Source organism: Ambystoma mexicanum, chromosome 5q (assembly GCF_040938575.1).
Source record: "Ambystoma mexicanum isolate Mex_15411 chromosome 5q, UKY_AmexF1_1, whole genome shotgun sequence".
In the NCBI taxonomy this organism is placed as follows: Eukaryota; Metazoa; Chordata; class Amphibia; order Caudata; family Ambystomatidae; genus Ambystoma; species Ambystoma mexicanum.
In genome coordinates, this window is record NC_090933.1 from 682,138,215 (window position 1) to 682,165,891 (window position 27,677).

At 48.8% G+C, this 27,677-nt stretch overlaps 1 protein-coding gene across 1 annotated transcript in view; it reads left to right on the forward strand.

Annotated features, from left to right (window-relative positions):
- MCMDC2 (minichromosome maintenance domain containing 2) overlaps nt 1–27,677 on the forward strand; it is a 2,206,017-nt gene that overhangs the window by 1,565,647 nt on the left and 612,693 nt on the right. The window contains exon 10 of the mRNA XM_069621139.1: nt 21,794–21,960. Within this exon, the coding sequence (XP_069477240.1) occupies nt 21,794–21,960 (167 nt within the window). The remainder of the gene's footprint in view (nt 1–21,793; nt 21,961–27,677) is intronic.

Here is a 27,677-nt window from a genome sequence, read left to right on the forward strand (position 1 = left end):
CTGCTAGTGAGTCCAAGCCAACGTGAGGCCTGGATGGGACTATTTTTCTACAAGGACTATTTTTTACTCGGGCGTGGTTCTAGGGAACTTCTTACCTGGAACTACTTTGGAGGCTATTTAAACCACGCCCGAACAACAGCACACGCTTCGCGTTATTCTGCATCCAGCAGCGTAACGCTCACCGTGCCTGCAGTCTGCATCCAGTTTTCTGCCACGCCCGCCTCGAATCTGGAGTTCCTAAAACCAAGAGGAAAGAAAAGGACTAGATTAGAAAACAAACTATTTCGAATTCCTCACCTGATTTCGGATCCATCTCGCCTCAGGACCTGGAAAGAACATAATTTCTGTACGCGTCGCATCTCCAGCTGCAGCGCCGTGCCATACTCACCAGTCCTCGCAGCATCTTTCGATTCGGCGCTGCCTCCATCATTTCTTCACCGAACTCCGGCACCTGAGGGACAAAAGAAAACAACAAGGTGAGCCGAGAAAACCAACAAATAAAACACTTATCATCATAGACTTACCTGATTACCACCGGAGGCATTATTCTATAACTCTCCACATCTTCATGTGCCGCACCTGCAAAGAGAGAAAAAACAACACGATAAACACCGGCAACATTTACCGGACTGCGTCGGGTAATACAGACTCTTACCTGAGCGCCACCAACTGCCACGAGGGGTATCTTCACACGATCTTAGTTGCAAGACAAGGAAGGAAGGGGGGACAAGAGTGACTCATCGGACATATTGAACTCTATGAACTTGATACTTACCGAACCTTGCCTGGAACCTCAGAGTCAATACTCTCCGGAACTCTCCCACGCCTTCAAACCAGTGAAGTAACTGGCATCAACACGCCCCTGCAATCCACGCAGGATGGAGAGCTCATCATTTAAAAACATAAGGTGAGGTTCCTAAAAGGGGATATCGGAGGTGACAAGAAGGGAGAACGAGAACAGTGGGAGGGGGCTATCACTCATATCCATGGGTGGCTAAATCCCTTTCTTCAGTTGCAGGAGAATACTTCTACGTATCAAGCAGACGAGATTAGACGGGCCAGTCCAGACAGTCATCTCGGCACTACGCATAACGTTGGTGGAGACCGCAGCTGTCCGGTCCGATCGACGCCCCTGTGGGAAACAGGTGAGTGTAACAGAACCTTAGCACTCATTTGCTCTCTTCCGCTGAGACAGCAGTCCTCAACAGGGGCCTTTCATTTGTACCCTCAGCTTTCAACAATTACGTGGATTCAAATTGACCTCTTTAAATTCATCCGCAAATTCAAGCTTAAGAAATCCTTCTCCACTCAAGTTAAAAATTACAAATCGCTACCTCCCACACCCGCCCCTTCTCAAATCTCACTGCAGACTCTTCTTAGTACTCATGTATTAATGACTTTGGAGGATGCAGACCTCCAACCCCAAACAAGTATTATGCAAGTGCTGACAGATTTGGATATTGTACAACAGAATGTCAAAATAAAAGAGCTTACCAAGAAATGCAAGTTTACGCACATTTTTCCATCAGGCAGTGATAAAGGATGTACACATATTAGCAGACAATTACTCGCGCAGTTCTCCCAAATATACTAAGAATCTCTGCAAATCAGGATTTACAACAATTAGCCACCAATCCAGCCCTAATTATTAAAGAAGCAGATAAGGGCAGCAATGTTGTCGTGATGGACAGATTAGACTACATAACTATGGGCATGAGACACCTAAACACGGGTAACTGCTATCTAGCACTCAAAACTAATCCACTGCATCAAATTCACACTACAGCAAATCAATTGATACTAAAATGGCACAAACAAGGTTTACTCACGGATGTAGAAAGACAATTTTTAATGGTTGACGGCCCTATTATGCCAACAGCTTATTTCTTTCCTAAAATCCACAAGGTCTTTGCCGATATTCCTGAAGGGAGACCTATTGTGAGTGGAGGAGGTGGCATCCTCACACCAATTGCAGTCTACATTAATGAGTGCCTACTACAAGTTGTACTTCTGACACCCACATTCATCAGGGACACGATGCATATATTAGAAATGCTGGACAAACTTGGTTTTCAGGACAATTGCTGGCTAGTGACTCTTGATGTAAAAGCATTGTGCACCTCAATTGACCATTCGAAAGCCATCAATAGGGTACATTTTATATTTCGTCAACCATCTGCATCTTATTTTGATCACGTGAAAATGTTGAAGGAATTTCTGTTATTTACCTTGCAAAACAATGTATTTTTATTCAACAATGTTTACTTTAAACAACTAATTGATATCGCAATGGGAGCTTTGCCCCGGCACTCGCAAACGCCTTTATGCATAATTTTGAGCAGACATATGTCTTCACAAATCAAGATTTCCAGCCATGTGTACACCTTTGGAAACGTTATATCGATGATGTTATTCTAATTTGGACAGGACCAAAAGATGCTCTCCATCAATTTGTTCTATTCCTTAACAGAAATGATTGGGGCATTCAATTTACTTACACATGCAGCCAAACCAAGATAGACTTCCTTGGTTTAACCATTACACATACTGAAAAAGGTCGGTCAACGAAAACATTTCGTAAAAGTACTTCAGTCAACGCAACTCTACATGCTCAAAGTTGCCACAAGAGACATGTCATAGACAATATCCCTAAAGGAGAATTTATTCGTGCTAGAAGAAACTGCTCAGAAATGCAAGAATTTGTCTTAGAAAGTGAACTGATTAAATCTAGATTTACATCAAGAGGCTACGCCATGACCCATCTTGATAAAACTGCACAAGAAGTACATCAGTTGGTTGAAGAGAGCTGAATTGCTAGTCCCTAAATTACATACCTAAACAACAGCCTCCCAGAAAATTAGGCTCATCACTAGATATAATTCAGATAGCCAGAAAGTATACAATATAGTGAGGAAACACTGGCACCTGCTTCACTTAGATACAGACATCTCTAATTGGTTTGATCCCAAGCCCATTTTTACATACAGTAAAGGCAAGACACTCAAAAACAAGTTATGCCCTTCCTTTACAAGTATGCCTAGCCACACAACCACATGGCTACATTCTGCCCAAACAAAAGGGTTCCACAAATGTGAGAGCTGCACAATGTGCAAATATGCATTAGAAACATCAACTGTTCATTTTGGACTACAGGGTGACCACCATGTGGAATCCTTTATTAACTGCAACTCAAAATTTGTGGTGTACTGTATTATGTGTACCTGTGGGCTGCAATATATTGGCAGCACAATAAGACCACTGAAAATTCAGATTAGAGAACACCTGTCGACTATTGGTAGCCAGGAGGCTAAATATCTGCTAGCTAGCCACTGGCAAGCACAGCACCAACTAGATTGTAAGGACACTATTAAATTTGTGGGCCTGGCCAAAGTCACATTGCCACAAAGAGGGGGTAATCTGACACTCAAACTTCGCCAATTAGATGCCAGACTTATTTTAAAATACCAGACTGTATACAATGGCCTGAACTCAGACCACAAATTAGCTGTTTTCCTGTAGATACACAGAGCTAACATCAAGCTGTAATATATGGCACAGATTATTGCGATGAGCGTATTGACGTTTGTTTAATTGCCAGCCAGTGTTACTTCACCATATGTATGTTTGTCAGTATTGAATTTGTTACTTTATATTTCATATCTGGAATTGTACCTCTACCTGCATTTGGGTAACGCGACCACATGGACACACTTTCGATGCAGGCGTGGGCTAATAGGTATGCCCCTTTCCCTATTTCCCCCCTTTCAGTGGCCCAGCACGTAATTACAATTTTAATTCATCCCAAATTGGCTAACGCAACAATTTGACACTTACAATTGTTGCAACTTTGTTGCCTAATTTCTTTACTTTCTCTCCTTTCTCAAACATGTGGTCACCTAAATTAATATATATTGTTATGCAGATGGCTCTATTGTCCCCCCAGGGAGGCTCAAATATATTCCCTTGAAACATCAGTACGTTCTCTTAAGTTAATTCATTTCACATAACCTTTCATTCGATCCCCTGCATTTGATTGCATTCCACTGTGCATGCTAAGCACAATTGGCTCGCGCATATTTGGCGCGGCCCCTAACTCTTTCCTCCTTTGCTATGATCAGCCTCACCTAAGATGGCGGCTCCCTGTGAGCCACCATGTGTTCAGGTTCCAACCTGGACTAGTGGCTTCACTACTCAGAGGTTTCGTTTTAAATTTCTCCATGGGTTCGCGCTCGTCTGCGCTCCCGTTTTTCATTGCTGTTACTACACTCAACACTAGGTAAGACCCTTTTCTTACGGCCCCTGGGCACAAATTAAAGGCGCACGCTAATCTAATTACGGCGGCGCTCGCCCGACTTGATACTTGTGCAATGTGCAACGGTCTTCACATGGGGGCACAGGATGCAACTGGGTTGCCCTCTCTCCTCCTTCTGTTTGCATTAACAATAGAGGCATTTGCCCACACAATGAGAGAACGGCATGGACACAGGGGAATCCGAATTGTGGGTCCTCCCTAGATCATTTCTTTATATGCAGACAATACCTTGCTATACATGCGCAACCCCGAGGTAAATATGGGTCCGCTAATGGAGGAGGTCACCAGGTTTACACATTACTCTGGCTATAAAATTAATAGTGCTAAATCCGAACAATTCCCACTTATGGGGAACACGCCAAAGCCAGATGACCTCATTAGGTTTAGGCAGGACCCAACTGGCTTTAAATACTTGGGCGTGTCTTGGTGTCCCGGATACAAAAAACATATGCTGATAACCATGAAGCTTACCTCAACACATTTGCTGTCAAATTTAAGTTATGGACCAGATTCCCCATATCCCTGTATGGAAGACTATCCCTATTGAAAATGATAGTATTGCCCAAGCTATTGTACTATTTTAATACCATCCCATTGTGGTCTGAACGCATATATTTCGCTAGGCTCCGATCTATGGCTGTTGAGTTCATATGGGATGGGTCAGTGCCCCGTATAAGCTGGGAAAGGTTAACAGAATCCTATGATCAGGGTGGACTGACAGCTCCTGATTTTGAATTATATTACATTGCAGCGCAGGCACAATACATGGGGCACTGGTACTCGCTAAACCCGGGTCCAGTGCATCGTGCTCTGGAACGATATCGGGCAGCGCCAACAGATAGCAAAGCAGTCATCTTGGATGACCAGTATGGTGATTCCTGTACATTCGATCCTGAACGTACAACTGTAAATGCATGGGTGCGCATATTTAAACGACTGGAGATAACAGCCCCTTATAGCAGTAAGATCCCTCTGTGGAACTGCCCCGGACTTCCACCTACATATGAAACAGATATTCAAACATCCTGGGACCCTGAGAAGGAAATGGTTCTTGGTGATCTGTACCCAGGAGACAGGTTTGTAACATAGGATGGATTCACTGCAAAGCTGGGAGCCAGCACAATCAAAACGCTACAATAATTCCGAATGAGGGCGGTAGTCCGCCACAGATGGCTGTTGTTCCCTCAGGGATCAGAAACTCAAGATTGTATTGACACGATAGTAACTGGTGGTGACCCTAAGAGGCTGGTGTCAAGGCTATATAAAATGGTACAAGCTGGCCAGCCATCCCGGACCATGGCTAGGGAAAGAGCTCTGGTGGTGAGCGTTGATGAGACAAAGTGGCATAGGTACTGTCGCCACACGAAGGAGGTATCACTGAACGCACGCCTCCAGCTTACACATTTTAAAATACTAAACCAGCTGTACTATACGCCGGCACAGATCTCCAGGTTCTTCCATAATGCATCGGATGAGTGTGTAAAGTGTGGAGCAGTAGGGGCTGACTCAATACGCATGTTTTGGAATTTCCAGAAGATTCAGCAATTCTGGCAGGAAGTAGCAAATACAATATATGATATGATCGGAATCCCCATCACGCTTTCTCCTCCTAAATATTTACTGGGTGACATAGGGAAGACCTCTACCAAAGTGCATAGATTGTTTAAAATATGCTGTATCATTGCAAATAAATGTATTCTGAAAAGATGGAAATCCAGAAATGATCCAACATGTCAGGAATGGCTCAGAGAACTAACATATGTTAATGAGATGGAGGAAGGATATGTAGCAACAGTACTATCAGTGTGTAAACCAAAGGATATGTGGGGGCCATTCTGTGAATATCTTAGTCGTAGGCAACAGGACGCTGATGATCATTGATATGTATTTGTAATTTGTGCCTTGTAAATGTTGATTCATACCCATGTTCACAGAGTCAAGTCAGAGAATAAGAGGATAAAGTGTGTCATGTTTTATCGAATAACGTACCTTAGACCAATCCGAATGTTATATTGTGCAATGTAAACTACAACCTGTCTGCCTGTTACTTAAATAAAGTTTTTAAAAAAAGAAAAGCAACACCAAACAAGCACAAAAAAAGGAACACTTACCGCACCAATTCCACCGTCGCCTCCCAAGGCAAAGGGTGATTCAGTCCAACACGGGCAACTACAGAAAGCTGCAAAGTCAGCCCCACAGCCCATGGCACTCCACGGACCAAAGACCACACTTACTGCACTTGCCCGCACGCGCTCCGTGCTGTTGAGCAGTTTTTAAATAGTTTCTCCTGCTCTTCCAGCTCATTCCAATAGAAAGAGCAAAAAGATTAAAGTTTTCGATGCACCAAGAAAATGCTGTGTCTGCCACCAAAGACCACACCTACTGCACTTACCCACACGCACTCTGCGCTGTGCGGCAGGTTTTAAAGAGTTTCTCCTGCTCTTCCGGCTCATTCCGATAGAAAGTAAAAAGACTAAAATGCTCCGTACACTAAGAAAAAGCCTTGTCTGCCACTAAAGACCACACTTACGGCACTGTCCCGCTGTCGTTTATTCAGTAACATATGTTGTCATCTAATACACCATAACCCGGTGATTGAGGTTTTGATGGATGATATCATTTTGAATGTCATCAGTGTTTTCCTGGGTGGCATCATGAGGAGTGCTTGGCTTTAACGAAGTTATACTTGCCATAGGAACCGTAGCTGGCTTATTCATGGGACTTAGTTGTTTTTACACAGTAGCCATAAGGTCCCTTAAATCAAAGTTTTTTCACTTAATTTCAAAGGTTTTTCTAATATATACTTAACTGTAATGTGCCTTAAAAGTGTTTTCACTAAATGTTGGGGATTTTGAATGCTATGTGCTGACATGTCTACCGTGGCCAATGGCAATATCTGCAACCTGCATGATTCATGGACTTTGACATGCCCTGGCACCTGCAAGCCTTCAGAGCCACCTTTTGCACCCACTGGGCATGGACACTGTGCCCAGAGAATTGTCCCAGGCAATGCCCCTGGCTCTGAACTAGAGACCCAACATGGCAATCGGGCATAGTCTGCCTCATACCTAAGGGTACATCCCAACCAGGAACATCACACCGATATAGGACTCGGGTATTCTCAAGCATGCAAGGTAAACCCACTAGACTCAAATCACAACACCCTGAGGTTGGAATGTTCATTTGGGTATGAGGCAGACTATGAGAGCAGGTGCACAGGCACAACATCCACCACAGCGATATCGGAATACAAAATCTCACACCAACTCACAAGACCACTCATGTCAGAAGAATTGAGAAAAGCATAAGAACCAAAGACACTTCAGGCGTTCAGGTCAAACATCAGAACCAGGTGCTCCAAACACACCATGCCGAGAAATACGCAATCAATCCCATGCATCAACTGTACCCTTACCCACATAAGAAGAAAACCAAAGGTAGAAGATTGAGAACACAAAGCACAGCTGTCCAGATGCCCATCACACTGAAAAATGCGCACTGGTCCGACAGCCACAGCAAAAGCTTCACATGCACCTACGTTGATCGCGTGTGAAGGATTGCATATTACTGTGTGGTGTGTTCTCAATGCCTGGTTCTACTGTTTGGCCTCTATTCACAAACTTCTCATGTTCACCTTTTCTTTCTTTTACTCAAACGTCCCATCCCCTTTCCTCCATCCTTGTGGGGACGGTACTGGAACATTTTGTCAGCGAAAAAATTAACTTCCCCTTTAAATTGAGAATAGCGCGCTGGGGCACGGCCCCAGGCGTAGACCTGCCCAATAGGCCCAGCCCTCCAGCGACTCACTTCAGTCCCCATTTAACACACCAGAAGCTTGTAAACCTGGCTGTACTGATAACTTATTAGCCCCTGGCCTACTAGCGAGGGAAGGGGGGTGGGACGTATGGAGGAAATGGGACTAAGGACTATGAGTACTCCAGTCACTACGGTGAGTAACTTTTATTACTCATACGTCCCGTCCCCTTTCCTCCATCCTTATGGGTGAGTCCACCAAAACAAACAAAAGTGGGTGGTGAACAAAAGTCTAACTAGAGGCAAACATGTTCCGGAGGACTGCTTGCCTAAACTCAGCATCCTTCCTGGAGCTCATGTCCAAAGAGTAATGCTTGCAGAAAGCTGGGGGAGAAGCCGAAAGCATGGCTTTGGAATGCCACTGATGTGGCCTTGGCCCTCACCACATGAGAGTGGATTCTCTCTGGCACCTTTTTACCCATGGACGAATAGGCCTCGTAAATGGCCATAACCAGTGCGCAATGGAGGCCTTAGGTGCCTGAGTCCCAGGCACCGTGCTCCCAAACATGACAAATAGAGCTTCTATCTTCTTCAACTGCTTAGCCCATGAGAGATAGAATTTAAGTACCATCCACCAATCTAAGGATTGCAGAGACCGTTCCGCATCTGACTGAGGATCGGGAAATAAGACCGGAAGGCAAATCTGCAAATCTCCTGATCCAGGTGGAAGGGAGAGATCACCTTCGGCAGAAATTTAGGATGGGTGCAAAGGACCACTTTATCCTGGGGGAAGACCATAAACGGCTTGCACGCAGACAGAGCTTGCAGCTCACTAATCATCTGCACAGAAGTGAGCACCACCAGCAAAGCAGTCTTCAGTGTTACTCACTTGAGGTCCACTGAGGCAAATGGTTCAAATGGCTTGCGCTAAAGCACAGAAAGCACTACATTCAGATTCCAAACCGAATGCAGTCTATGGACCGCAGGAAACAGTCACAACAACCCCTTGAGGTGAGCCTTGACCACCAGGTTCACCGCTGAAAAGACGCCATCCTTCGAATTCTTGTAGGCCCCAATCGCTGCCAAATAGGTGCAGCAGTTGTCAACCTGGACCCAGGAACAGGCCAAGTAGGCCGAGAAGGAGAGAACATCATCCACTGAGCAGCAGAGAGGGTCTATCCTGCGCTCCTGAACCTAATGCCACAACCATGTCCACTTATTTGTATACTGAACACGGGTAGAGGGCTTCCTGGCCTCCTGAATTATATCCCAGTTTTCATCCGACATGTGAGCTGGTGCGAGCCTCAGTTGATCAGGAGCCAAGCCACCAGGGCAAGCCTGGCCGGGTCTTGGTGTTGCACGGCCCTTCCCCCACCCTGCTGTGTAAGGAAGCTCCCGCTGCGGAAAGGCAGCGGGACTGGTTCCTGCACCCTCAGGTGGAGAAGATCGGAAAACCAGGGCCCAGACAGCCAATGAGGGGCAATGAGGAGTAGCCTACAGCCCACGGCTGTCCTGAACTTGCAGAGAATTCTCCGGAGCAAGGGAGGAGGATGGAAGGCATAGCCGTTGAGGTTGTCCCAGGAGAGTTGGAACGCATCCCCCAGGGATCCCGACAAGGGAAAGAGAAGATCCAGGACATTGCCGTCCATTTCCCAAGTCGTAAGTGATGGAGCCCAGCCAGCCCAACCTGTCTGCTTCTGCATTTCTGTGACCCGGAAGATTAACTGCTCTGATCCAAATGCCATGAGACAGAGCCCATTCCAGATTTAAACTGCCTCCATGCAGAATTCCCTCGACTTAGTCCCCCACTGCTTGTTCTGATAAAACATTGTCATAGAGTTGTCTGTCCTGACAAGCACCGAGCTGCCCGCAATAAGGGGAAGGAAAGGCCAGAGTGCCAAGCCGACTTCTTTGAGCTCCAGAAGATTGATGTGAGAAGCGGACTCCTTCCTGGACCACGAGCCTTGAATGGAGTATGCCGCCAACATCGTCCCATCCTTGGAGGGATGTGTCTGTGGTCACTACCAGCGAGGGCTCCAGAAGAGCAAACGGGGCATCCCCTCCACATTGGCATCGAGGGGCCACCAGTGTAGGTCGGGGTGAAGAGCAGACAGGATGCCCAGCTTGTCTATGAGCCTGTTTCCTGGTCCCATGAAGCCACCAAATGCAGCTATAGCCACTGCATCTTGAGACTGGTGTGCAGATCTGTAAGAACACATAAGGCCACAAGGCACAGCAGGTGCTGAAACCACCAAGCTGACATTGATGAATTGTGAACAAAGTGGTGCACCGCCTTGTGGATCGCCACCATCTGTTCGGGAGTAGGGAAAACCCTCTGAGCTACGGTATCGCACATGACCCCCAGAAACAGAAGGGACAGAGAGGGGATTAGCTGGGACCTCTTCTGGTTGAGGATAAACCTAATTGGAAGAGGACATCCACCAGCCTCTGGCACGACTGGCTCGCCCCCTCTAGGACCTCACCAGCCAGGCATCCAGGTAAGGATACAGTTGATGGCCCTCCAGCCAGAGGAGGCTCGCCACCACCGTCATAAACTTGGTGAAGATGCAGGGTGCCAAATTGAGGCAGAATGGCAACATCTTGTACTGAAAATGGTGTGACATGATCTTGAACTGCAGAAACTGTCGGTGCGGCTGAAAGATGGGGTTCTGGAGATAAGCCTCTTTTAGGTCTAAGGAACACATCCAGTCTCCTGGGCATAGTGACTCTGCAATCTGTGCAAGCGTTTTCATCTTGCGCTCTAGGAGTAGGGACAGGTTGAAGGAAAAGAGATCCAGGACTACCCTCAGGCCCGCCTGGTTGTTTTGGGGTACAGAAAAAATCTTAAAATAGAAACCAGAGACCATCTCCTGGGAGGGCACTGGCTCTGATGCCTGCATCTCCAAATGTTTCAGGATCTCCCTCAGTAATGCCGGGGAGCCAATCTGCATCAGCGGTGGTGAACGGAGATAGGGGAAACGAATGGGAAGACTCAACCCCGAAGAAATAATGGAGAGGAGCCAAGGGTTGGAGAACATGCGCTTCCACACCTCGATGTGCTTGAGCCAGACGACCCCCCGAGGTTCCCGACCAAAACCTCATTGCTTTTTGCCATCCGAGGCCGGGTTGCAGCAGGGGGACCGAACAAAGCCCCTAGTAGTGGGCTGCTGTTTCCACTGGTGTACACTTGGGGATCTGTTTGGTTGGTGAGTTCTCTCCTGGAAGCCCCCAAAACCTCTGAACGGCCAAGGCTTATGATCAGACTTTCTCTGACTCTGGGAAAAGGATTTCAGCCCTGGCCTGGTCGAGACAGCAAAGGACTAGGCGGTTTGGGTCAACATCTTCTTCTTAGTGAGTTTGTCGTCTGTCGATGAGTGGAACAAATCCGAGCCCTCAAAAAGGAGTCAAGAATACGCTCCTGGATGTCCGGGGAAAACCTAGTTGCGTGCATCCAGGCCGTCCCCTGCATGTGGAACCCCACATATATACCCATGCTGGCCGTGTCAATATGTGAGACAGCAGACTCCATCAAGTCCTGTGCCACCGTTCGTGCTTCAACAAGGCCCACCTTGAACGCGGCTTGCCGCTCCAGCGGCAGGTCAGGAAGAAAGTCACTGATTTTCCTCCACAGCTTCTGATTAGTGGCTAATAGGACTGCATCCACATTTTCCTGGAGAAGGTGTAGCCGGGCATTAGAATAAACCTTTCGGAGCAGCTGCAGAGTAGCAGTCTCTGCTACCTTCTACGTGTTTCCTGGCTCCTGTGTGGCTACAAAGTCTTTCTACAGTGTTTTGGCTGAGAGGGCGGGTCTTTGCTCAAAACCCCTCTCATTCCGCGGAGCGGCCGCGGATTAGCTGCAGAGTAGCAGTCTCTGCAGTCTATGGCAGCAAGGGCGGCAAAAGGAAAAGGCAGCAAAACCTCTGTGCTCTTCGTTTCTCAGCACTTCGACGCAACCCAGCTGGAGGTGAAGGGTCGCTGCCTATGGAGCTTCGCAAAAGGTATGGCCCACCTGGCGTCACACTCGTCTCCCCTGAGTCGGGAGGCGGGGCCAACCGCGGTGAGGCAGGTGCCCCGCGCTACAATTGAACTCAAACAGGTTCCACTGGCGAAGGACCCGGAGACCCCTCATGGAACCTATGGAATTAATCAGCCTCTTCCAACGCAGATACCTCTTCCCGCCCGCAGCCCCGTGCCGTACGAGGCGGGTTCAGCGTCGCCTCTCAGAGGAGAGGAAACGCTGCTCGCACAAGGTAAGGAGGCACTGGTGGGAGGTTCCCATTCACTACCCCTCTGCCGGCAAGGGAGGGGCCGCCAGATCAGAGCGGAGAGGGGTTTTTTCCATCCCCGACAAGTTCAGGAAACACTGACCCAGGACCGAAAAAATTGACAGTGGTGCCCATCCTGGACCACCCCAGCCCTCGGATGCCGGAGGGAATGTCGGAGGCCGAGGAGGGGCTGGATACAGCTGATAAGAGGGCACCAACGGAGTCTGCCACCCCGGCTGCCATCCTGAGCGACCAGTTGCCAGGCAGCAACGTCAAATCCCAACATGTCTCTACTAACTCCATCCAGCAAAAGAAAATGGGGGTTCCAGCAAGAAGAAAACGATGCGCCCACCTGAGACAAAAATCTGGCCTCAAAGCGCAGTCGACTCCGCGCATCAGACTGCCAAACCCGTCTCTAAAACCTCAGAATTCGTCCCCAACTCGTCAGCGGCCAGTAACAAGTTCTTTGCAAACTTTCTAAAAAAGAAACCAACTGTTAGCGAAGAACTCTCAGATGCCGAGATTTTGAAAGTAGTTTTAGACCAAACATCTCTCATAAAGAACTCGGGAGGGGCGCCTGCTGTTGGTCCAGCCATCTCGATAGACTTCACACGAGATTTATTTACCGGCACTGTGCCGGAAGCAAGAGTCAGATGGCATTTTGGTTCACCGCTACCTGGTGGCCCGCTCTCATCAAAACAGCACGCTCCTCTCACACAGGACGTGGAGGAGGATTGTATATTGCAGACCCCGAGGCGCCAGGTAACACACAGGTAGGCCTCTCTAAATCCTGGATCACGAATGGGGCGGCTGCTCGTACCCCCCCCACCCTCGCGGCCGGGCCCCGGGCGAACCAAGGAGGGTGCTTCAGACACACCAACCCCCCAGGAGCGACACACCTCGGATTTGGCCCCGTCTGCGATGGGGCTCCCCACGGAAAGATGTGGCTCCCCCGACACCATTCAGGGCCCCGCTTCCCCAGGAGCGACCGTGGGGGCCCAGCAGGGAGACAATGAGGACCCCCCCCTAACCCAGGCCACCGTATCCCCAGAGACCAGGAGTCCCGCTTCATTGCCCCCCGATAGCTCTGCAATCCGAGGGGCACTGGTGCGGGACCACATTCCATCAAGTCCTACGAGACCTCGGCGCTCTAGTGAGCAACCATGAAATTTCCCTAAAGATTCCCCAGCTAAGAAGACAGACCTAAGGCTAATTATGTCCACAGTAACACTGGTTCTCGCACGATTCTGCAAATTATATGAGTCTATAAACGACTCCCCGAAAGACCATACCTCGATCACAGCAATGATGGACAGTCGTCTTATCTTCTTGGAAGGCTACATAAACGTGTTAAACAACAGAATGGAGAAACGCCAGGCAGAAGAGGAGACAGCCCAAGCCCAGGCAGGGGCACCAAAAGTCAGAAACACCCCCTCTCCTGCGCCAACACGAGCCCCGGTCAGCGACTCCAGCTCCCAGACCTCTTCCCCCTGGTCGACCTCCACACCAAAAAGGCTAACGGAAACATCAGGTCTGGAGACGACAGGTCGAGGGCCCACTGGGAGCAAATCCAAGTCAGTAGCTATAACTAAAAACGGCGCTATCAACAACGAAGTGATCGTCATCTTACCGTCTGCGACCTGACCCAAGATTCAAATGTAAAGGAAACTGCACATGCAAACAAAAAATTTACCATAACCGACAATCAAAAAACAACCACCAACTCAGCCGTGTCACAGCCGACCCAGACCAGCAGAGAGCCTAACGCTACAAAGGAAGGCAGACCCCACATTTGGACGGAGAAACCGCTCCACATCGAACCATCGGCAATCATTGCCTGCCAGGAAAACTCAAATACGGAGGGTGAGAGTCTCACTTCTGACACCGCCCCCGCCTCTAAGGTGGGAGCATCTGAGGAAGAGGAGGACATACTCAACCTTAGCGCCTACCCGCTTTCTGACGACCATGAGGCTAGCGGTCAGTCTCTGCACAGGGACGGGGAGACATCACCCTTTCAGACTCTGGAAACCCACTGCAAGAAGCTCATCAAAAAATCTACCTGGGGACCGATGACCATCAGCTCCCCCACTCAGGAACTCTCAAATCGCTCATTTAAAAAGGTAGGAGAAGGACACTCTAGTCGTGTTCAATCCCCCCCTAGATGGAGGGCAGAGAAAGCCGCCCCCTCCGCCACACCAGACCTTGCGCAAACGCAGAGATGGGTGCATGCCACCCGGGCCAAACGGCAACCCGGCACGCCAAAGCACGCTGAAAATTCCAACACAGAAAACAAGACTAAGCACGGCCTAAGGTCCAGCCCTAAGCGTGTCTTGCGGAAATTGGCTCCCCGCACCAAATCAGAGCGTACCTTCAAGATTGAACAACTTCCGGACAACAAAAAATACGTGGATCTCAACCGCGGATTTGTGCTCCAGCTCTTTAAATGTGTGCCGTCGCTCAAATGAGTGGAAACTAAAGACATTGTCCTGGTAGAACCCTTCCACGAGGGTAAAACCGCGAACGCATACCTACAAGTACCCACCAACTGGGTAAAAACCAGGATCTCCGAGGCGGCCGAAAATCTGCTGAAACTGGGGTTTGACTTGTTCAAACTAGACGAGAGCGTGCCGCCCACTTCACCACGACCAAGCGCACAGTTAGTCAGGTCCCAAAAACCCCGTCACTCCACGAACTCAAGTAGGAAGCCAAAGGTGACCTGGGAGACTTTCGACTCGACAGACTTCAATCAGCAAGTTAACAACAAAGAACCAAACACTTCAGGTGGCCCGACACAGGGTGCAACTACGAAATCTTACTCAGCGACCGCCACACACCAACTCACGCAGGATAAGCCAAGATCAGAAAACGCATACAAAGACCCACTGGGAATAGGAAGATTCCGGTCGGTCCAACGGCCAAGATCCAATGTACTGTCACCCAATGTCCCAAACCGGAGGACCCCGAACTTCTACAAATAACCAAACAAGCGCCACTTGTGCAACTATGGACCTGGATACCAAAGGCCCTCTCGCTTAAAAAGAACAAATAGCAATGCGCCAAGCGCCCCTCCGCACCGCTTTCCGTAAAGACAATTACCGGGAAAAAAGAGATAGCGCTGGGGTCGTGGAACACTCTGGGTTTTCTTCACCTGACCAAGAAAGGGGATCTGAATCTGGGATGTTTCGACATTGTCTGCCTTCAAGAGTCTTGGATGACAGAACGCCCCACCATGGATGGATACGACATAGCGTGCGCTCCAGCTGCAAAAGGGATCTTTGGTCGTCCGTCTTCCGGCCTTATAACAGCAATCCGCTGCGGCTGCGGCTTACACCTAAAAAAAACACTGAAATCCTCCACTCATCTGCTTGCTACGGAGGTAAACTGGGATCTGCCCTCAGAAGAAAAGGATTCTTCTACTCAGTTGCTCTTAATTATTATCAACGTCTACTGGAACCCTGCAGTCACGAGCGACACCTCTTTCATAGCCTTGATCGGTCAATCCATCAACGAAGCCCGTGTGAACTGCCCCGAGGCTCTCTTGATACTCTGCGGTGACCTAAATGCCACCTGGCCCCCGGAAGACGCAAGCTGCGCCTCCGCTCCTCTGTATTCCTGAGAAAAAGTCGGGGATCAAAGTGGCTGTCTTTGATGTCCTCTAGAGACTTACTATGCGCTGGGGACCTGTTTTCAAGAGAAAATCGACCTCCAAATTGGGAGAGAGGAAACTCACACGTGGACATTGATCACATTTTCATAAGCAGACACCTGGCAGCTTTAACAAATTCATTTGAATTTCTAAAGTCCATGGCCAGCGACCACAATCTGCTGGTCCTGAAGTGGAACACCCGCGCAACGAACAAACTACACATGCTTGCACAAGTGGAGACCAACAACCAAAAAAAACGCCTTAAACTATCGGTAACCGCCCTCATGAAGATTACGAACTACTACCAAAAAGAAGGAACCAAGCACTGTTCAAAGCACGATCCATTACTACCAGACTACCAACCTCTCCTGGTACCTTACATATCATCAATCAACAACACTAGACCTCCTAACAAACATTTCACTCATGATTACAGCAAAGAACTGGAGGAGAAAAGGCGCTTGGTGAGGAAAATGAAAAGACAACAGTGCGAACATCCTTCGCTAGAAAATCAAGCCAACTTCCACAAGGCACAGCAAACCTACAAATCCTGGATCAGGCAACACCAACTACACTTACACCAACAGGACGCGGAAGCCATGCTGAAATTGATCTGCTGCCACCACCCGTGAGAATTCTGGTCTCTCTTAAGATCAACATCTGCCCCTAGCGAGGATTTACAAACAAACTCAATAAGCGAAGAAGGCTGGACGAACTTTTACAAACCCCTCTTCCAGCCACCGCTGATGCAAAATACCACGGAGTCCAGTACTCAACTGAATCCCTGGGTCGACCTGTCTGACGAAGAGGAGATTATTAAAGTTCTTCATAAGCTCAAACCATCGAGAGTGCCGGGACCGGATGCAATTACTAACTTTGACCTCAAACAAAACCCACTGGAGTGGTCTACGTTGATAAGCGCAATCTTCAAACGCTGCAAAAATCCAAGACAAATTCCCTCCTCATGGACTACCTCAATCGTGCTGCCTATATTCAAAAAGGGGCGCAAAGAAAAACCAAAGAATTACCGCCCCATTGCATTGCTGGACACCATCGGCAAAGTCTTTGGAGCATTACTATTACAACACTTCCAGAGATGGGCACTCCAGGCTCTGTGCGTGGACCCGTTTCAAACTGGGTTTACCAAAAACAATGGCACAGTGACAAATATCCTGTACTTGAGCGCACTAAAGAGCAAAGTCCTTGGAGGAGGGCCACGTGTCATTTTGGCATTTATCGACCTGGCCCAAGCCTTTGATCAGGTGAACAGAACAATCATGTGGGACAAACTGAGACACTGGAATTGTCCCACTGAAATCGCTCAACCCATCCGAGCGTTGCACCAAGAAACCAAGCTCCGAGTGAGGCTGAATCAAGCGGGCCTAATATCGGCAGATGTTCCAGTGGGAAGAGGAGTGAAGCAGGGCTGTCCATTAACCCCGGCCCTCTTTATCGCTTACCTTGGTGACTTCAACGATTCCGAACAATCCATCCGTTCTTTTCCTCCGTCCATGGGGGAGCAGAAAACAACAAGGCTATTGTACGCCGACAATTTGATCTTAATGGACCTGACCCCCATAGGCCTCCAGCGCCAGTTAGACAACCTGGCTGTATACATTCGAGCTAACAACCTCACCATCAATGTATCCAAGACCAAGATATTGGTCCTGGAAAAAGCCAAACGCCCAAAAGAAAAACTTTCCTGGTATCTGGAGGGGACTCCACTAGAAAAAGTCGACAAGTTCAAATACTTAGTAGTCACTCTCGATTGCTCAAGCATCAACACATCTTTGCAGTGTTCCTTAATGGCCAAAACAAAAAAACTGCCGGCACAAGCACGTGCACTGGACAAGAAATTCAGACGTTTTTCTTTGCTGCCGACGGTCCGATTCTATCGTTCAAAGGTGGGTCCGTCTCTTACCTACGCAGCGGAAGCTCTTCCGCACACGCCAGTGCCCCTGTGGCTGAAACTGGAGGGTTATTTTTGGCATATGGTTCTAGGTCTGCCCAAATCAACCTCCATGTTATTAATCAGAAGAGAGTTAGGCCTTCTCTCTTTGGGCGGGACGACAGAGATTAAGAGTATGATGCTGTACAGGAAAACACTGCTTCCAGACCGCCCGCCTCTAGTCGCCATAATACGCTCAGAAACTGTGGGCGCACGCTGCAGCGTGCTAAAATCCTGGGAAGAATCGTGTAAACGGAAACTACTGGAAATCAACGCTTCGGAGGCCGAACTCCTCCGACACCAGAAAAAAATAAAGAGGAAAATGGGCGAGCTCGACTGGATCAAAACCCTGGAAAACGCAGCAAAGGGGAAATCTGTCAGACATCTTCCACCTTATCAAAACAAACTAAACATCGTTCCAAACTACCTGAGCAAGTTCCCCAGCAAATCCGCCAGAAATGTGTTCTTGAGAGCGCGCCTAAACCTTCTGGAAACCAACGAGATCCTAAAACTCAGAGGGCTAAACAACTCAGATAAATGCTGTTTCTGCAAAAACGAAAAAGAGGTTGAAACCTTACGTCACCTGCTACTAAACTGTCCAGAAACAAAGACAATAGGCGAGAAATTCTTGCTACCACACCTTTCGGGATCGTACACAAAGGAGGAGGAACTCTGGTGGGGTCGATTAATGAGCGGAGAAAGGAACACGTGGACAATCGCCACCACACAGACTTTCAAACACATCTTGTCTCTGTGATCTTCTTCTCTTCTCATCCTCCACCTTCTCTTCTTCTTTCTTCTTTTTATTGCTTCTTCATCCTCCTTTTCCCCTTCTTCTTTTTTCTTCTTCAGCATTTTTCTTCTTCAACATTGTTTTGTAAAAATCATTAAATTGATTAAATCAAATAAACAAATAAATAAATAAATAAACCTTTCTGTTGAAGGACTCGAGCAATTTGTCCTCCTTGGAGAGACAGCTAGTCGTCGAGGACTGGGACCCTGAAGGCTTAGAATATAGAGAGCCCGCCGCCACCACTGACGAGTGAGGTTGGTGGTTTTTCCCGAGAGCAACACCTGATCCTTCTCCATCTACCTGAAACGACCATCAAGCCACTTATTCAGCTGCACGTTGACACCAGGCTTCTCTCAGACCTTTGAGGCAACCAAACAGGCATCATTCTGTAGAGGTTTGCCCGACCTGCTGGCCGAATTGAGCACCAGAACTTCGGACAACACACCCGGCTCCTGCTGAGCCTGCCCCGGTTAAGGGAGACCCAAGTATTCCACCAGCCTCTGGAGCCTATCATGAAATGCCTTGACCGAGGCAGAGGCCTCATCTGCGTCATCATCAGTGTCATTTTATTTATTTATTTATTTGGATTTATAAAGCGTCCAGTGGCCCAGAGGCATTGTGGCCCTATTACAGAATATTTACTTACAAGTAGGTTAAGGCATGTTACAGAATAGTCAGTGACAGCAATTGACAGCAGTGTACAAAAGGGTGTTCCGAGGTTACATTGGAATAGTGTTGGAGACAACACAGTGAAGCAAGCCTAATTGAATAGTTTGGTTTTTAGTACTTTTCTGAATACTGTAAAATCGGAAGCAACATTGTCCCGCTGAGCATCCATGGGGACCCCCGAGGGCTTGAGTCCTGGACAGGCGGAGCCTGGAGTATAGGAGCAGCGGCAAGAGGAGGAGGAGGAGGAAGAGGAGACATGGGGTTCTGAGGTGGCGGCAGCGGTAAGGCCACAGGGACCTGGACTGGAGCGCCCGGCGGCTGTGGAGGAGGACCCAGCGGGGGAGGCCTGGGAGGTAGCATCTGGGGAACCACATCCCGTATAAGGTCCTTAAGGTAGCCCGCCATCTGTTGTGATTTCATGAGCATTAGAAAGCGCTTGAAAAAGCGGTCTTCGCACGCTGTCTGGCTCTCCTGAGGGACCTGGACCTCCGAAGTGCTGGGGGCACGTGGTTGATCCCGGGCCTCCGGGGCACTAGACGGTCTGTAAGGGACCTGAATGGTTAACCCCATGGCTGACTAGCAAACTGGTACCCATGAAGAGACCAATCAACCCAAGCCTGCCTGCCCCCGTTTGGGGTGAGGGCTAATGCTTACCTGCGTGGCTCACTTCATAACGAAGGGGACTGTGGTACCCGGGGATGAACATCAGGGCCCAAATCCAGCCTGGGTGGTTCAACCGCAATCTTGGAAGAAAACCTAGGAGGCGCTGGGACGTCTTACTGGAGACTGCGCCTGTCCACTTGGGCTGAATCAGGCTTGGAAGGTGGTGCCACATGCTTGGCTGCCATCTAGGGGTCGCACGATAGCTGAGGAGTGATTGGGGCCTCCAGACGGGATGGCCTAGCTGGAGCCTCAGGGACCTCGGAGTGGGCTCCGAAAGGTGCAGCACCCTCTGTCGAATGACTCGTAGTCCTCTGACGTTAGCTCTCGACCTGAGAGATGGCTCCGGTAGGTGCTCTGCCCTCGGTGCAGTGACCGGTAGTCTAGGAGCTTGAAGAAGACGCTCTGCCCTCTTTCTCAAGCTAGAGCTTGAAGGCCCCTCGCACCCAGTGCGGCCTGAGAGCTATGGAGCCCCTCAGGCACGTGCGCTGATAGCCTTTACAACCTCGGGCTTACCTCTGGTAGCAGAGCCTGAAAGACCCCTCCCAGCCGGTGACCCTGGGAAGGAATCACCGGACTGGGGTGCTTTATTGAACAGGTGACTAACCTTGTCATGCCGCGAAGATTTGGAGACAAAGTTCTTCAGGTGTCCAGGCGGCGAAATGTTGAAAATCTCCCTCCAGCAGGAAAGACTGTTATTCAGAGAACGTGTAGCAAGGGCGCTGCATGAAGCGCACGCGTTTCAACGGTGGTCTGGCCCCAGGCACTTCAAGAAAAGTGTGTGGGGGTCCGACGTCAGGAAGGAACAGTCGCACAAGGCGCACATTGAGAAGCCTCCTGTAACCGAAATACACCAGGGAAGGCGAGGCACTGAATGGGGGTGAGGTAGATTAGAAAAATAGCATGGGGAAGCGCACAAAGCTCGAAAAAAGAGGCACACGCAAGCTGCCAGGTTCAATATCGTTCAAGTGAAAAAGGGACTGAGGTGAGGTGCCGTAGGGCGGGGCATAGTGGGCTTGCCTACGCCTTGGGCCATGCCATGGAGGAAAGTCGACGAAGGACTGTGAGTACTCTAGTCACTATGGTGGGTAACCTTTATTTCTTCTGGAAGAATGGGAAAGGTGTTGCGACTTCAGTCTAGTGTGTTTCCCTCTATGCTTGTGAGTGCCTGAGCCCTGCATGTGTTTGATGCTACTGGTTGGGATGGACCCTGTGTGAGTTTTTGAATGAGTGTTCCACCTCAGTCAGTTAGTTCTGGGATGGGGATGCCATTTGTCCCTTGAAACTGTTTGTACTGCTTGTGTCCTCTGAAGTAAGCTTACTGATCCATAGCACTTGTAATAAGCTTACCTGAAACTTACAATAGGCACCTGAGTATTACCTAGAGTATCTTGCCTCCTCAACATAACAATTAGGCTCAGGGAAGCAAAATAATTAGTTAATCAGTAGACTTGATAGACAGACAAGCCAACACCTTCTTAACAGGTCATCTCACTTATTCCCCTTTAAATCTATGAACAAACGGAAGAATCTTTATTGAACAACAAATTGTCTCCATATTATTAAGATCAACAAAGTAGTAGACAATTACATTATCTTCTTTGTGTATGATACAGATGTCCTTACATCAGTCTGTAAATGTTATCAAGAAGTGTAATGGGATTTCTTACAAAATTAAAAGGTATTTTGAAGTTGAAGACAAATGAAAATGTGAAATCTTCGCACCTTGATGTCTGTGTCAAATTAGTTTTAGAGAGCAGAAATACAACTGTGTATATTCCTGGAAAGAAGTATGGAGAAGATGTGGATCAACAGATTTCTTTACCAGTTGAATGCAGTTTCTGGTCTTTTGTTGATATGGATTCTTCCCCGAGGAGATATACGCCAAAGCACAACACCTTTATTGGTAAAATGGTACTAAACCAACCATATTTTTTCTATAATATTTTAATTTGTACTGTGCCACCTGCAACATCCTGCATAAATGGTGGAATTAATTGTACCTGCTAATCATCCTTATCCTAGAAGTTACGATTAAGATGCTTCCACTCTTTTGAAATTATGCCATGTTTGCACCATTTTCATGTTGCAAGCTCCAAGCTTAACATGGATTGGCAAAACCAATAGGTCTGACTTTTATCATAAGAGGAAAGTGTTTATTGTTAATGTGAGATGAGTGCACATTTTTGTGGATGGATGGATAGATGAGTGTGTGTGGATAGGTTAATGTCGGATTACAGGGTGAGTTTTTGTTTGAATTGTAGTGTGGTGGGTGGGTGTGGTATACATCAGTGAGTGAGTTTGCATGTCTAGTTATGCAGATGTGTTAGAAAATAGCCAGAAAGGTGAGGGTGTACTTGTGTTGATCGATGTGCCTAATGGCAGGATCACCTGACGACTGATTTTAGAGATGTGATCAGTATCTGCAAGATGTAGTCTAGATACTTCTTGATGGTTGTTAGTCGTAGGCATCTACCCATTCAAGAGGACCTTAGGCTGCAGCTGGAAAGCATGGAATGATGAAAAGGCCAGTTTGTGGTGGCTGGCTGAGCGTGTTAAGCTTCACAACACTTTGAAAGGTGTCAACACTTGCCTTCTGAGTGGCAGCCAGTGACTGTTAGTGAGGTGACTGCTGTTGATAAGTACACTGTTGATATGTGGCTGGGGGAGATTATACTGACACTCACTTATATGTGGCTGGGAAGGTGGGCAGGAAGAGGTGTCTCCTTGCATTTTCTAATAGGTGTTAGTTGACTATTTCAGAAATAAATAGTTCCCAGTGCAAGGAGGACAGGGTTTATGTGTTTTGGGGTGAGCATGATTTTGATGTTGGTATGGGCTGTACTGTGTTTGGTTCCATAGGTTGTGTATTTGACTCACTTACTTGGGAAGGAGAAGTCAGACCAGAAGTTTGGCAACGCCTCTACAGTACATTCCAGCATGAAAGCAAAAAGCGGTGTGTGGGTTACCTGTGTTTATGGCAAGTGACAAATGTGGAGCTGATTGGAATTATTACTTCACTGTATAGTGGAAATGATCACCTCAGTGTAGAAACGTTCTCTCATAAACAGACACCTTTTTGCATACCATCCATTGATACACTCTGGTGTGCTTTTGCATGACAGGCCCTTTATGTACTTGGGAACATCTGGATTTGTTATTAGCACCCTGTGAGGAGGCGCTGTCCAATCAGGATGCTCAGAACGCGGGCTGTATTCTATAGTACAAGCCTGCGTTCTGAGTAGCCTTGCTGCGCAGCGCCTCTTCCCTTCCCCGCTCTTCCTTCACCACTTAGCACCCGTGTAGTTTGCCGGGCAGCACAAGAAAGGTATGTTTATTTAAAAAAGACATTTAAAAAAAACACTGTTAGCACCCGTGTAGAGAACTACATGGATGCTAATGGAGATATTCCCCTTGGTGGAATTCTGACCCTTTCAGTAATGGCAGTGCCACCCTCGCTAAGGGACCCTTGATGCACTTAGGCCCTCAACTTGGGCGGCGGGCCGTTACCTACAGGGAGCATATTGCATCATTACATTGCCAGAGGGCTGGTCAATTCCATTACAGTTATGAAGTACAGTGAGAATCCTCTCACATAGCACACCGCAGAGAGAACAGTGAGGACCGGAGATGGTGGCTGGTAATTTTGATAAATTGTACAGAGTCCTCACAAAACCCCACCCAAAGTCCCCTCCCAAGAGGACAGGGAAAGACAAACGCTTCCTGATCCTGACACTGGGGGCGGTGTTAGCCGGGAGGATGACTTGGAAGGAGAACAGGAGGCCTTTGTGGAATGAGACACGATATTTGTCTTCCTCAAAGAAGGGAATATCCTTGATGCCAGAATATGTGAAGGCTTGCTGTTAGAGAGAGCTTTTATTTTCTCAAACTGACTGTCAGAATGGGGGTGAAGGCAATTATAACCTGTCATGTATTAGGAGTAAGAAAAACCTTTTTTAAGTTTCTGAGATTAATCGAAATGAAAGCTCCAATGAGTCCCAGAGAAATAAGGAAGAGGCATCTTTAAATGCTACGAATTGAATTCTTGAGAACCCCCATTCAAATGGATTGTGTCCTCCAACGTATTCCACAACTTTGACATGTAATGTCCACAGCTGTGCACTTCGGAAACTTTTTCGGCAGAGGGCATCCTGTGTCGATGACGTCGGGTCGATGTCCCTCGAAGGCCTCCGTCAAGGGCAACGTCACTGGATTTTGCAAATAGGACGCACAGCGCCCGTAGCCTCAGTTCTGTTTTTTCCGCAAATGTGTTGCTTCATAGAACTCGGCGCGCCTCGTGTGTTCATCGTTACAATGTCTTTCTCTTCGACCCCTCCGACTCTGTGGTCTGGCTTCAAGTCCTGCCGGGACTGCAAGTCGAAAATGTTGCTCACCGCCCCCCACCGCACTTGTTTGTGGTGCCTGGGCGAGTCGCATGACACTGATGACTGCTCGAAATGCCAGTCGCTGACTGCCAAGGCCTTGCAGGAGTGGAAGGGGAAGCTCCAGGTAGGTAGGGGCTCTAAGCCTGTTACGTCCCGAAAATCCAAATCGAAGTCCAAAGGGGTTTCCACCGCGACTCGAGGGGCGACTCTCTGCGTGGAAAGGAGTCCCGGGGATCTCGGTCCGGGAGTGGTTCCCGCCATTCCTCTTCCTCATCCCGGCACTCTAGGAAGCATCGTCACTGGTCGCCTTCTCTGTCCTCCTCGGATGAGGGTGCCTCGAGGAAGGTTGCATGCCCAACGAAGTCCTCGACTCCGGAGGAATCGGCTGCGCTTAAAGAACAAAAGTTAGCGATTTTTCAATCGCAGGGCACGGGTCCGGTCGCGCCTTCTCATGAAGCCGGCCAGGATCGGTCTCGTACCATGGCTCGCACCCCTTCGGGCTTGGGTCCACGCCGCGACTTGCATCGGGAGCCATTGAGGTCCCGTACGGACAAGGATTTGAAGTGTCGCAAGAGTCGTGTCTCTAGATCTCGGTCCTCGTCCCCAGCGAGACTGCAGCTACCTACTGAGGGCTCGGTGCTGGCGTCGACTTGGTCCGCGCCGTGTCAGTCCGACTCACAACGTCAAGGTTGTCGACGCTCTCGATGTCGAAGCCTTCGGCGCTCTCGGTGCCTTTGGGGATTTTTTCTCAATTTGCCTTTGGAGTACCCAGACATCATGGATCCTCCTAGGAAGGCTACAACAAAGTCTGTGAGGCCAGTTTTAGACTCCAGGCCCTTTTCTGTCACCAGACCTGGGTTTCACCTCCCTCTGGCTGACATTTATTAAGAGAATTAAAGGTTTGAGTTTGAGGACCCTGGTGAACTTGATGAAGCTCCACTGTTTTCTGGAGACAGTCAGTTGGAGGAGTTGAGGCAGACCCTCCATGATCCCAGTGGGTTGGACACTTCCCCAGAAGTGGAATTTGGTAGGCCTGAGCCTGGGGCTCATGTGTAGTCTCCATACCGGATGCTCATGGCCAGGGTCTCAGAGTATCTGGGCTCGTCCAGTCCTCCTGAAGACTTTGTGCAGGATGATCTGACGGACATCTTAGATCAAGGTTCGTCCTATGACCCTGTTTTACCATTTCACCTCACCGTGCAGAAAAGGGTGGCAGCTGCGTGGCACTCCCCGGAATCTCTTCCGGCTGTCAATAAGTCTTTGGCTAAGAAATACCGCCCTTCTGGTAGCGACCCCAGCTACTTATCTACTCACCCCACTTCTGAGAGTTTGGTGGTTCAGGCGGCTACGGCTACCTCGAGGCAGGCAGCGTACCTTACCATCCCTCCGGATAGGGACGACAAGGGCTTCAACGGTTGGGCCCGGAAGGTATTTTCTACTGGGAGCATGGCATTGAAATCAGCCAACTCCACTTGTGCCTTGGCAAGGTTCTCACACACTCTATGGAACTGTGTTTCGTTAGCGGCTGTGCATATTCCCGAGGGGGAAGAAAGGGATGGTTTTCTTACTCTCGTGGAGGATGGCAAGGATGCTATGTGCGAATCCCTTCAGTCGGGTTTGGATACGGCCGACAGTATTAGCCGATCCATGGCTGCGAGCACCGTGATATGCAGATTTGCGTGGTTGCGGAAGTCAGGGTTTGCTCCGGATGTGCAGGCCCGTCTTCTGAACAGGCCCTTTGATGGCGCACATTTATTTGGCAGCAAGGCTGACGAGAGCCTTGAGAGGTTGCAGACCTCAAAAACTGCGGCGAAATCTTTAAGCGCCGCGGTGCGTCAACCTCCGCCTTTTTGTCCTAGGGGACAGCAGTGGAGGGGAGGTTCTTTTCGTTACTACTCCTCCTTTGGTAGAACGAGAGGGGCTGCCAGTCAAAGGGGCCAGCAAAAGAGTACCCGTGGTGGTCGGGGAAATCGTGGTGCCAAAGCAGCTCAGGCAGCTGCCTCTTTACCTTCAGGGACTGCCACAGCCGCTTCCAAACAGTCATGAGGCCATGACCCATTGTTCGCCGGTTGGGGGCCGATTGTCTCAGCATCTTGAAGAATGGCGAGCTATTACTTCAGATGCGTGGGTTCTGGATACCATAGCCCATGGCTGCTGCCTTCCCTTCCTTCAGCGGCCTCACAACAATCCACCGGGGAAACTATCTTTGAAGCTTCCGGATCCGCTCCTTGTGCAGAAGATCTTGTCCCTACTGGAGAAAGGTGCTATAGAACTAGTGCCTGTAGCAGAGTGGAACAAGGGATGGTATTCCCCTTATTCTTTGATACCAAAGAAAGACGGGGGATTGAGACCCATCATGGACTTGCGTTGGTTGAACAAACTTCTCAGGAAGGACAAGTTCAAGATGGTCACTCTTTCTCAAGTCCTCCAAGCCCTTCAACTTCAGGATTGGTTGGTGTCTCTGGACCTCAAGGATGCTTACTTTCATGTGCCGATTCATCCCTTCCACAGAAAGTACCTGAGGTTTGCGGCTGGCAACTCGCACTTTCAGTTTCGGGTCCTACCGTTCGGATTGACCTCCGCCCTGAGGGTCTTAACCAAGCTAATGGTGGTGGTGGCAGCATACCTCAGGCGAGGGGTGGTTCACATCGACCCCTACCTGGACGCCTGGCTTATCTGGGCACGCTCTCCCGAGAAAGCGTTGGATCATCTCAGTCTCACCTGCTGCAACCTCCACAGGCTGGGCTTCTCCCTGAATTTCAAGAAGTCGCACCTGACACCTTAAAAGCACCAGCACATTGGAGCAGTGTTGGACACGTCCCTGGGGAAGTGTTCGCCTCCCCAGGTAAGGGCTTTTCACATTGTGCAGATATTGGACAAGTTTCAACATGCCCAGAGTCTCCCAGATTTTGAATTCTTAAGGTTGCTCGGCCTCATGGCATCCTGCATTTGTCTGGTGCCAGAGGCCAGGCTGCGGATGAGATCCCTGCAGTCGGTCCTCAAGATGCAGCGGTCACAGTTCTCAGGCAAGATGTCGGATCCCGTTCAGATTCAGATGTGGTGGGCCAACAAAGGGAATCTGATGAGGGGAGAACTGTTTTGGCAACCATGGCCAGAGGTGACTGTAGTGATGGATGCTTCCCTCACAGGATGGGGCGCTCATGCCAACGAGTCGACAGCCAGCGGTCGTTGGTTTCCGTCCGAGTCCAAACTCCACATCAATCTGTTAGATCTGAGGGCCATCAG